Genomic DNA, 13,382 nt, shown 5'->3' on the forward strand with positions numbered 1-13,382 from the left:
TTTTCGAACAAAGACTACCAACGGGAGAGCGTAGAGGAGTTTTATCCCTGTAAGAGATGTAAGGCCTGTAAATACAGGAACAAAGTTAAGGAGTATGAAATACCAGGACAAAAATGCAAAGTTAAAATAAACACCTGCTGAATTGCAACTCTGATTAAACTGTACATTGCCTAAAATGCCCCTGCAATAAGAGGTACATTGGTAGTACAATGCATTCTGCAAATAAAATTAGTGTTAGAGCACGTGCATGTGATAACAAATATGGATTCGACATATCAAGTCGCAAGACACTTTGAAGTAACACATCAAAGTAATAGAAATGAATTCAGGTTCTTTTGCTAGGACCGAGTACCATTGAGGAACGGGAGGCAATCGGACCCTAAGATTAAGACAACTGGAAACACGATGCATTATCAATCTTCAGACGAAGAAACTTTTGGGCCTGAACAGCAATGAGGAACTATGGGTTCATATAGGAGAATAATTCATTTTCTAATGAGTCACAGCACACACCGACAAGTACATGCCCATTTAGGGCTTTATTTGTACCACTTACTGGCGGGACTACCAACAGAAAGGCAATATTGCTTCTAAATGTATTAAGGCATGAATTAACTGTAATACTGAGTATTGGGAAAGGAGCTGAGAGCAAGGACCAGGGTGTTTATAGTATCTTTTATTACACAATGTGTTCTTGCCCTTGTTTTCACACAAAAGAATTCAGTTTGAATGGAATGTGCTGATGTTAATCTATGACATTTTTGATAAATTGTGATTTTTTTTTATCCTGATTGTTTGGTTGTTACTGATCACGGGTTGTTTTATAAAGGAGGTGTTTTTGTGTGTAATTCATTAACATTGAAAAAGGCTAAGAGTCGAAACAATAAAAACACAGGTGAAGAGCACCCCGCGAGTGCCCATGTTTCCTTCTGGCAGGAAAGGTTTTGAGGAATATATATATATATTACCTACTGGCGGTCGCCAGTAGGTAGTTATAGTTAGGATCAAGTTTCCATACGAAGAGCATTTTTATTTTGCTTGTAACTTTGGTGTCGTTTGATGAATCTTTATGAAATTTTCCAAACTAATTTTTTGTTCATATCAGCTCCTATGTTGAACGTCTGGGGGTGATTCATCAAGGGGGGGCCGAGAAAAAAGGAGGGCCCCAAAACGTGTTTTCCCCATGTTAATTTCCATAAGAAACTTTAGACAAGTCTACAGGTCGAACGGGTGAACGGAATTACCCCAAATTTGGCAGGGAGAAGGGTCTTGGTCTAGAAAGCACGCTTTTGTTTATTTGGTGTAAATCCGTTCAGTAGTTTTGGAGAAATATTGAAATTTACAGATATCGATATTTGGGAATTCTGCCTTCTGATTGGCTGAGGGGTTACGAGCACAAGCTTGCTGCTTATTGGCTGCGAGCGGTTGCAACTAGGAAGTGTTGGCAGCCATTTTGTGATTCCGTTGAAGCAAGTAAGGAGAAAAAAGGGCAAAAAGAGTAGGAAAGAGGAGGGTAGGAGCGCTGTGAGGTCTGTAGGGTGGTTAGGGTGTGCTACTTAGGGAGTGTGAAGCGATGTATTCACCTCTACCAGTGTGAAAGTGCTGTTTTGCCCAGAGTGAGATGGTGCTGAGGTGAGGTGCCGGTACACTCAGGAATGAAACCGTGAGCTGATTGCTGTAAACTGATGTGCTCAGGGCGCTGTAGCATACTGGCTGCTGTAACAAAGCTGTGCCAGTGGTGTTAGTATGGGTTTAGACTAAAGCGCTGTGAGCTCTGTGGAATGGTTAGGGTGTGCTACACAGGGAGTGTGAAGCGAAGTATTCACCCCTAGCGGTGTGGAAGTGCTGCTTTGCCCAGAGTGAGATGGTGCTGAGGTGAGGTGCCGGTACACTCGGGGATGAAACCGTGAGCGGATTGCTGTAAACTGATGTGCTCTGGGCGCTGTAGCATACTGCCCACTGTAGCATAGCTGTGCAAGTGGTGTTAGTATGGGTTTAGACTATAGCGGGAGTGGGAAGCAAACTACTCACACCTACCGGTCTGAAGACTCGAATGGAGTGTTTTAGAAAGCAGGAATAAAGAAATAATCGTGAAGAATATAATGCAGAATGTTGCAATGCCACAGAAGACAAATGGTGAAATCAGGTGTGTTTAAGAAAGTGGCTGTGTGGGATAAAGCGATGGAGTCTGCAAGTTATATAAAAAGTGAATTTATTTAAGTGCCATAAATGGAACCACTGGTGCAAGAGCTAAGGCATCCAGCTGAGGCAAACATCCGCTTCTGCTGTATTCAAACCTAAGCTCCTGCATCAGTCAATTTCCAAATTACATGTTATAGTTTCATGTGACATAAACAATACCTATTAGACATGAATGACTGTAAATTATAGAATGAAAATAAAGGTCGGATACGATTACCACACTGTGCCAACCAGTTCCTAAACAATGCCGTGTTTTTTTTACCTTGATCGCCAGCTCGTGAGCAGAGGCTGAGGATGAGCTAATCTGTGTGAAAGGGCTTCGTGGATAACAGGCAGGCAGAGAGACATGTGTACAAAGAATAGATATGGTTTCAAAATGGATGTCGGGCTTAGTCTAATTTAGCAAGTAAATAGCGTATTGGCATAGGCCATACATCATCCATCCCGGGTTAGTTTTGGAGAAATGAGGGACACTCCTGCTTGAAACAAAGCGCTTTCAGTTTGCTCCGTTTAATAAAATCTGTTTTCAAAGTAGGTATTGAAGGCCAAGTTGAACTTTGGGAGTTACTTTGTGTGGGTGGGAATAGAGACTGCCAGAGGAAGTTATCCGGTTTGAAACAGTAAGGACATACGGTATGCCAGCTCACATTGCGTAGCAGTCCATGTTATTAAGAAGCAGATAACTGCCGTTAGAAAGCTGTGTGAATGTTGGTCTGATTGTGGGAGTTGGTGTGCTTTTAAGAAAGCACGCAAGATTGGGAGCTGTAAGCTTAAAAGAGTCGTGCAGTTGGACATTCTTGCATAGTAATGAATGACTGCCATTGTGGTCCCACTTTTCACCTGTAAAAAAAACTTCGGTATCCTCTTTAAGACAGCGATATGTAAATGGGAGAAACCACTGCTCGTAAATAAAGGCGCTACCTTATATAATCACATACAACATGACAAGCAACATGTACACCTAGCAGACACAACGACACTATGTACTGTGGGAACCGTGGATAGCCATGTACACAAACCAAACATAGCACCTCTGCCACACAATGCAGAATGCACGGAGAGATGGGAGCAAAGTATGTGCAAAGGTGGCAAGTGATTCTCGATTATAAAAGTATACAATGCAAAGTGTTGAGGGGATGTGCCGGACAGACTTGAGTATGTAGAGCACAGACGCGTACATGTCAACATACACTGATGATGTATTGAGTGAAGTGGACAGCGGACGCAACCATGATAGTACAGTCAGTAGGGAAGATTACGAAAACATAGCGCGTACATGCCCTCTCCCCCGCCCCAAATCTTTAGCGTAGTGGGCTGGCTCGGCATACGCAAGGCTAGCGTAGGGGTATGAATAAAAGGCATGTTTCTCTGGGTGTGGTTCTCTTCCGGAATGGTGAACATGTCTGTCAGGTCTGCGCAGCTTACACCGCCACGAGGCTGACGCCTTGAGCAAAGGTGACTGCGGGAATAATGCTCTCAGCCTGCTGGTACCCAGAAACCGTCATGGCCGCTGCGACGCACATATGCCACACAGTTCACCTTTCGACACCGCCGTATGTGAAAGAGGGCCCACCACGTGCCGACGGAAGCTTTTGGGCCGAGATCTGCGAGCTGGGAAGGCTCCTTAGATCAACGCTGGCTACCGCGACACAGGCAGACAGCGCCCAGTCTGAGGCCCAGCACCGTGGAGTGCTCTGTATACTACTAACACAATAGCCCAACAGGTACAAACAGTGGAACGGTGTCTTGATCCCACAATGGACGATGTTAGAACTGCATCTGAGAGTGCAGATGAAGTACTCCTTTTGACCAGTTGTAACCAACTGTAGGTCCCAACAGTGGAACGGTGTCTTGATCCCACAATGGACGATGTTAGAAATACATCTGAAAGTGGAGATGAAGGTACTCCCTTCGACCAGGTGCAAGCAACTCTAGGTCCCAACAGTGGAATGGTGTCTTGATCCCAGCATGGATGATGTCCGATATTACCTGCTGCTTGGTTTTCACAGAACTCCCTCCGTTGAGGTGCATCAGACTCTGTGCTTCCGTATCTAAGTGCTGCACATGATCATTGGGCTTGGCGGACTGCAGTCGCTAGAGTACACCGCAGTACAGCAGGTCCGAACAGTGGAACGGGGTTTTGATCCCAGAATGGACGATGTTAGAACTGCATCTGAGAGTGCAGATGAAGGTACTCCCTTCGAACAGGTGCAACCAACTCTACGTTCCAACAGTGGAATGGTCCCAAAATGGACAATGTACGATATTACGTGCTGCTTGGTTTTCACAGAACTCCCTCCGTTGAGGTGCATTAGACTCTGTGCTTCTGTAGCTTAGTGCTGCACCTGATAATTGAGGTTGGCTAACTGCAGTCGGTGGAGTACACCGCGGTACAGCAGGTCCGAACAGTGAAACGGGGTCTTGATCCCACAAGGGACGATGTTAGAACTGTATGTGAGAGTGGAGATGAAGGTAGTCCCTTCGACCAGGTGCATCCAACTCTAGATCCCAACAGTGGAACGGTGTCTTGATCCCAAAATGGACGATGTCCGATATTACCTGCTGCTTGTTTTTCACAGAACTCTCTCCGTTGACGTGCATCAGACTCTGTGCTTCCGTAGCTAACTGCTGCACATGATTATTGGGCTTGGTGACTGCAGTCGGTGGAGTACACCGTGGTACAGCAGGTCGGAACAGTGAAACGGGGTCTTGATTCTGTGATTGAGGATGTCAGTAGTTAAAGTTTGTGATGATTTGTGTGTACCCCCTCCAATCAGGTGCAACCAACTCCATGCTTCCAAATCCAATGGCACGTGGCTGTGAGACGTTAATGACCACTGCCTCTGGCCTACACTGCAGTCAGCAGGGCTTACAATTCAGATCGAGTGGTGATTGTTTAATTACAGAATCCAGTAGGCAACTAACTACAACGTCTATTGAAATATACACAATAGCCTTTTAGTATACTTGCTTGAAGAAGTTTTTTAAGATGACTTACAGGTCTAGTACAATGACCAAATTCTTCTTGGTAGTGGTAAAGAACACTGGATAACAGTGTACACAGTGGACAGCAGAGATCGCAATTCGAATTGTTTTGATTTATTTATTTCAGGGTTTTGTGGAATTTTTGTTGTTGTATTTTGTGAAGAGGAAGTGAGAAAAAGTATTCGTGGAAGACTGTGCTCACTACTGCCTTCAATTTACACTGCAGACAGCAGTGTTCACAATTCAGATCGAGTCGCTATTGTAGATGACGCAGTCCTGTAGGCAAAAGACATTGCTCCAGTGCGCTCTGTCCGCACCATGCATACGCATCATCGCAGGGTCCGCACATGGTTTTTCTTGCTTCGCGTATGACAAACTGGGCAGCTCAAGTCAGCGCCATGTGGCTGTGGGCCCTTGCTGACCGCTCTCTGGCCTACACTGCAGACAGCAGTGTTTACAATTCAGATCGAGTCGCTATTGCAGATGATGTAGTGTTGTAGGCAATAGACATTGCTCCTAGTACTGCCCGCCCGCAGCACGCATCATCGCTGGCTGTGCACATGCTGAATGCTTTTGATGTGGCTACCTGAATGCACTAGACCTGATGGACCCTTTATGATACAATCTTTTTGTGTATTATTTCAGATCTACTGCCTGTATCTCAGTATACCACAAGTTATGGTTCTTTTACAATAGAATCTTTTCTGTATTATTTCACATCTGGTGTCCCTACCTTACTGCAGCACAAACTATTGACCCTTTTATTACTGAATCTCTGTGTGCGATCCAATGATTACTGTTTTAGTTGATGCTAGCAGCAACCATTCCCTGAGGGCTGGTTTACACTCACCCCACACGCATTCAGCACAGACGTCACTGGATATGTGACCCTGGTAATAAAAAGGAGTCGAGCGCACATGCCCGTACCCACTTCCACTATCTATCTGTGTCTGTGTGTTCATTATCTATACATTATACTGCCCCTGGGCCGTACCACATTATATTGTGCTGTGGACAGCGTTTGCAACCATGTTACCTCTGGCAGTGGGGAAAAGTTGTGTTATGTAGCTTTTAGATGCATGGCTATCATAGGTGGAAGGCTACTTTACAGAGCATGAATATTGATGAAGATGATGGTTGTATGTTGTGTGTAGTGTCAGATATGTGTATATAGTAAAACGTTTTCAAAAAAGCTCTGTAAGCAGAAGAGGAGTCTCTCATCAAACGCTGTAGAGAGAATGACTAAAATGGGTGGGGTCCTCCAACTGTTACAATGGGAAATGTTATGAACCAATGAAATGCTTTTCTTTAAGGTCACATGGCAATCACGCACTGAGCGCGCAAGGAGGCCGCACCCGATGCGATTTTGAGAAAATATATTTACCATAATATAAGTTTATTACAGTTAGAAATATATAAATGTTTAAAATATTTTAGATTATCGCTTGTTCTCATATACACTTTAAACTTATTTAGATATAGTTTTGAGACAAAAAGAAATGAGGGAATGGTGTTCCCGGCGCGACACCATACGTCTATGACGTAACACAGGGCCTGGCAGCGTGCACTCGTCACATACGCAACGCACAGTGGGCGTGACCCCATGCATACATGATGTAAGGCGCGGCTTGGTACTGCGTACCCGTCGCATACCAAAGTAACAGCTGGCGCGACCATATACGTATATGATGTTACGCGGGACTCGGTGCCACGAACCCGTCGGATACGAAATGCGCATCCTTTACGAGTTTAGCAATATGGCAGATAGGATTCGCGTGCTGATGGAGCTTATTACACTACCGGTACGGGAGTTCAGTTTTCTCAAAAAAACAAAAAACGATATACATACTTTCTTTTGAAGATATAAAACATTGCATATTTTTCAAATAAAAAAAAAAGGATAAAATATTACAACAACAAAAAATAGAAAAAATATAGGTTTTATGAATATTAAAATATGAAATTAACATTTAAAAAACCTTTGAAATTCACTGAAAAAGCCATAGGTTTTACAGACGTTATAGTTAGGAATTAGCATTTAAAAAACCTTAGAAAGTCACTGAAAAAACCATAGGTTTCAGGGAAGTTATAGTTAGTTGTACATTTGACTCATATAAAACCAGAGAAATTCGCCTGTTATAGTTAGTTGAGCCAACTATAACTCGCGCGCCCGCAATGCACTGGTGATGACGTCACATATTACATCACTCATGACATGGTCAGTGACATCACTGATGACATCACTGATGACATCTCGAGTGCCCGTGTTTCCTCCTGGCAGGAAAGGTTTTGAGGAATATATATATATATATATATATAATCTGGAATAAGTATATATATATATATATATATATATATATATATATATATATATATATATATATATATATATATATATAAGTATATATATACTTCTATTGGAAACATTGGAACTTTTGGATTATTCACTTCCGGCTTAGGGCTTTTGCCGGTTGACGCTCCACCTGACGCGGGACTGGTCCCAGGAAAACCCGTTTTACTTCACATATATATATATATATATATATATATATATATATATATATATATATAAGTATATATATACTTCTATTGGAAACATTGGGAAAGAGTCATGTCCCTTTAAGAATACCATGCGGTTCTTCTACCCTCTTTCTCCTTCTCTGAGTATGGCTTGCAAGACAACATCAATGTCTCCTCCATGTCTTCTTTCACCCAGTCCTCCTGCATCTCACAGAACATGTACACTCAAAAGAGAGAGAGAGAGAATGTTTTTTCATCAATATAGTGAGTTTCTTTCTCAAATTCTGATGCTATGCCTTTGCCATATACTCCAATATCCCATGCAGCTTCTTCTTCTCACACATTCCCTGCGGATGATATTAACACTTTTCATGAGGTTTTGGCTAGAGGAACATCAAATCTAAACATTTCTGTAGCAGCTTCAAAACAACCATCTCAGTTAACCTCGAAAAGCGTCAGGTAAGAGCAGCTCCAAAACCACTGCTCCCTTTGGTGCCAGGACTTCAGGATACAGCCAGGGACACCTTAAGCATTTTGGGCGCCCTGGGCCAAATGTAATTCGAGGGCCCATGTTTGAAACAGCTTTGGATTCATTGTCCTATTTCAGCTCTTTTATGCCCTCTTTGGCCAGATCACAGAGAGTGCACAGGCACACAGATCCATATTCTAAATGTTTTTACATGTAATATTCAAGAATAGTGACGTGATTTCAATTTTAGAATATAAAGCAGCAGCAGCTCACAAATATTATTGCAAATATTATTGGTAACTCCCACCCATTTATCATTTGTGACGTCCTGGTTTTGTTTAAAAGAAACACTTTTTTATGGATGTTGCATAGTGTTGACAACCCAAAACGTCTGTAAGACTCCCACACATCATCCACATTACAATTAAAGGAAAATGCTGTTTAAAACAATCTGTTTAAGAATTATTCAACAGGCAAGTCTCCCAGCAGAACAGAGCTGGCTGTATCAGAGGGCCCCCTGAAAGTCTGGGGCCCTGGGTCAGGCCCCACTTTGCCCTCTGGAAATAGCTCAGGAAAAATTCCTGGCACCTGCAACAGTTGAGTGAACTACACCAAGGTTATTAAAGAAATGTAAAGCTCCACAGCAAGATCGGGAATGTCTAAAAAATTACCCTAAGCCAGACACAGTCATTGTCACCTCAATTAGAAAGACACACATGTCAGCTCCGGAAACCACTGCGACTCCAGAAAAGGAAGGGAAAAATTGGGATTTAGTGGACAAAAAGGTATGTGGTACAGCTGCAATCCATCTTAAAAATGCAAATGCCACTTCATTTTTGGGTCAATAACACAGCGGAAATTGTGGACTGTAACACGTTTTTTGCTGCTGGTTTACCCAAACATCAGCTACCAAAATTACTTAGAAGAGTTAAATGAGAGTTCACTGATATCCAACTAAGTTGTCAGTGCAGCTGTAGATTCAGCAGATCTAGCCTTCACCTCTTATTGCCATGGTGTGGCTAGCAATAGTATCAACAAGGACACAAATATCAACGTTAAAAAAAGGCAGCGTAGATCTAAGACACCTACTCCAAGTCATCAACCCCCAGAGGGCGAAGACATTCAGTGGGGAGACAGTGAAAAACCTTTCACCCCAATCTCTGCTATCTATTCCAGTGAGGGGAGCATTGTCTCTTCACATGGAACAGTGGACTACCATCAAAGAGAATAAGTGGGTGCTAAATATTGTATCTTATTGATACTTTCTTAATTTCAAAACAATCTGTACATCTGTACTACCAAAACCAACATCAAAAAACCAATTGGAAATGCTAAGACAGTAAACTTCTATCGTCAATCGACAGAAATGGTTTAAGGCAACCAAAAAGGTCAGGACATCTATTCACTATATTTAAAATAATAAAAAGGTCTGAAAAAAGGTTTCAGATCAATTTTTAGATTTACGTCTATGAAACAAATATATCGGAGAATAATTCTGCGTGTGGGCATCACAGAAAATCATACCTCATTTAACATGCATTTGCAATGCATTTGGTCTCACCTTTGGGACCTTATATGTACTTAGCTATGCAGCACATTAGCCTGGGCGCTGAAACATCTACTGTTCTTTAACATGGAGGGAAAGTAAGCACCAAACTGTGTGACACGCCAGGTATGGGAACACAGGAGAGAAATATTGCCTTTCAGCGGGAAACGGCATAGTCCAAAGCTCTGTTTTTAATATAAAAGCAGGGACTTCTGTGGACATATCACTGAAAATACAAGATTTAAAAAAAATATTACTGTCTACGGGTGCTCGTGGAAGACAATTTCTATGGACTGGAATCTAGAGAATGCTAAAGTAATTCTGGTATTTTACTAACCTCTGCTGGTTGTTTTCTATCAAGAAAGTTAAATAGAGGCAGCTGCCAGAAAAAAAATGAAAGTCTTTAGCAGAAAGCAATTCTGGTATTTTACTGACCTCTGCTGCTCATTTTCTATCAAGACAGTTAAATAGAGGCAGTTGGACAGAAATAAAGTCCCTAAGTGGAAGCAGACAAGTCCTAGGGCTGATCTCCAGAGCCCACAAAGTACTTACACATATAAGTATATACTAAAGTATATACTAAAATATATACAAGAGGTCTCGAATGCACGACCTAAAAATGAACGACAGGATATATTCCACAGACCTTCATGATGCAGACTTCCCCATTCCAATAAATCCACACCACAGGAGGTTTCTGAGGTTTATAGTAGGTCGCCAGTGTTACAAATACAAGGTCCTCCATTGGGGCCTACAGACGGCACCACAAATGTTTTCAAAATGTATTTCAGTAACAGAAGCTCAATTTAGAAAACAGGAGATATACATTTATCTTTATCTTGGATGATTGGCTTCTGAAGCCAGGCACCCAACAAAAGGAGAAACAAGATCTCATATGAGCTTGCAGACTGTTGAACCTAGGTTTCTAAATAGGTTATCAGAAGCTCCACCTGACCCCATGTCAAAGGCTTACCTATTGAGATGCAAATTTGGATACAGTAGACAGGAAATTGTATCCTCCGGAGCAGAGAGCATTATCAATTTGGAACCAATGCAACACTTTGAAAAAAGCACTCAAATTAACTGCAAGAGAGATAACACCGCTGCTAGATTGTATCGAGCCTTATATTTGCATTATCCTAAATGCAAGATAACACATGATACCTCTCCAACAGTGTCTGGAGGATCAATGGTGTCAGAAAGACAACAACTGGGAAGATCGTCTGACACAATCACTGAGCTTGTGGTGTGTCAGAAACGATCTAATGCAAAGAAACCAGAACAGACAATTGTCCCAGATGCTTTACTCATCAGTTGGGGCCCCTATCTGAGTCACCTCACCAAACAAGATTGATGGACAGTAAAGGTACACATACATTTCCTGGAATTGAGAGCAAACCGTTCTCTTCATTCCTGTAAAGCCTTCACAATAATCAGGATCAAAAGTACAACATGACCATCATTTTTTGCATCAACAAACAGGGGAGCACCAGATGGATAATATCAATGGAAGCACAAATGATCTGGCAGTTGGCATTAACAAGGAAACAATACATGACAGCAATACATTTCCCATTGAGAATTAACTCTCAAGCTGACTTCCTAAGCCGATATGAAGAAAGTCATGAATGGTGCTAAACAACAAAGTTCTCTAAAAAAACTTCGAAGAATGAGGTACACCTTTTATAGGTCTCTTCAAAATGAAAAAAAAAAGCAAATACCAACACTTTGCATCCAGAGAACCAGAACATTGGTTGAAAGGCAATGCCCTTTTGATGTCATGGTCATAAACTTTTCTGTATGCCTTCCCTTCACTGCCCCCAATTGCACTGGTAAATCAGAAATGAACAACACCACAGATGATGATCCTGATAGCTGTCGAATGGCCATGGCAGTAGTGGTTTCCTGATCTTCTCTAAATGTCCAACAAACCACAAAAGAGATGTCGACTCCAACCTAACCTACTGTCGAGACTTCAGGATCAGATTCTTCACCAGAACATAACATTGTTGCATTTGCCAGCATGACTCTTGAAATCTGGCAGTACAGTCACCTAGATTTACTTTCTGACTGCATGGAAATTTTAAAGGAAGCAAAAAGTAGTCTGCTAGACAATGTTATTCCATGAAGTGTAAATGTTTTTGTAAATGGTGTCAAAACAATGGACACATTGACTATAGTTCCTTATTTAATTTTATTGGACCAATCGAAATTACAATTTCCTTCAAGAAAGGTCTTTTTAGCAGGCATACAGCTTACAAAAAGTCTCCCAACTAGAACTCCGTCTTCAAAATTCTCATATTCAGAGACTTTTTTGGAAAGTCTGATGAAAGTATTTCTTTCAATTAAAAGACTTTCACCCCTATGGGAGCTTAACCTTGCAATGCCAGGCATAAGGTTACATTCCAACATCTTTCTTGGAAAGCAGCACTTTCAATTTCTATTACTTCAGCTCAAATAATTAGCAAGATTCAAGCCTTGTCTCCTATAGAAACCTATACAATTTTTTTATACTAATAAGGTAGTAATGAAGGTGATCAAAAATAGTTACAGATTTCCACATTAAATAGACCATTACATTATCTACATTTTCCCCCTCACTCTACCTGAACGACCCTTTTATTCACTAGACATTAAAAGGGTTTTGAAGTTACACCTTCATAAAAACTAAGGACACATGAAAATATACTCAACGTTTTGTCAACTATTGCCATATATGTCTAGTCACATACTGCTTGTTTCACCATTTGTATGGCTGCTCTGTAGCACAATATATAAAATGGCAGCTAATGCTCTTTGCTGATTATTGATAGGAAGACAAAAGCTATATGTGGAGCAGCATCCAGAGTGGAGATGAACCCCCCCCATCAAACGAGAAATGCTTTTCAAAGGTGACACTAACCTCCACCTTGCACAGGAGCATATTCTGAAAATGATAGGGGGTACCACAGACAAAGTAATGTTAGATGATTCTAACTGCAAGTAGAAATATAAAGAAGAGAAATATTAATCACAAACACAAACCTAACTGGTGCTTCAGCAATAGCCTGACTGATATCTGCGGGCCCAAGTAGCTCCCTCCAGTGTTCAACTGCCTTCTCCTTCACCAAAGCCAAGGCCAGGACAGGATCACTGAAAAAAATGGATAAATATCTCAGTCAACTTCTGCTTTTGTACTTGAAAACAGACAACCGTATTTGTGTAAAGAAACACTCGATGACACTTAAGAGACATATCACTGCACTGCTGAATCATACTTTCCTAGCCCATGAGGGGACTCTTTAATTTACATCTACCTGAAGGCTACAGTTGGAGCCACAGGGGATCCATGGATAACAGAGGCAATGATGACAGAGATGAAAAAACAGAATCAACTTGTGGAAAATGTGCATCTTCTGATTCACGCTCATCCCTGGGAAGTTACTTTTTCTGGTGGATACAGTATCTGCCTGTGGATTCCTCACCTTGTGAATATCCCTGGCGCCAGCATTCCACAGATTTTTTTCCCCAGCTCGTGGACGTCATAATTCGGCTCCGCTCGCGACTCCATATGACGTCACCTGAGCCATAAGAGAGCCACGTCGGCGTGATGACGTCAGTTTCACCCATTTTTTCCGTGCCTCCGAGGTGAACAGGTGGACTGACACAGACTAAAGTATA

The 13,382-nt window shown here is 41.8% G+C and overlaps 1 protein-coding gene across 3 annotated transcripts in view; it reads right to left on the reverse strand.

The window, feature by feature from the left end:
- Window positions 1-13,382, reverse strand: part of NME9 (NME/NM23 family member 9) — a 592,734-nt gene that overhangs the window by 203,704 nt on the left and 375,648 nt on the right. For all 3 annotated transcript variants that reach the window (XM_085648664.1, XM_085648665.1, XM_085648663.1), the window contains one exon: window positions 12,747-12,854. In XM_085648664.1, coding sequence (XP_085504790.1) covers window positions 12,747-12,854 — 108 coding nt within the window. The remainder of the gene's footprint in view (window positions 1-12,746; window positions 12,855-13,382) is intronic.

Source organism: Triturus cristatus, chromosome 3_2 (assembly GCF_964204655.1).
Source record: "Triturus cristatus chromosome 3_2, aTriCri1.1, whole genome shotgun sequence".
NCBI lineage: Eukaryota > Metazoa > Chordata > Amphibia > Caudata > Salamandridae > Triturus > Triturus cristatus.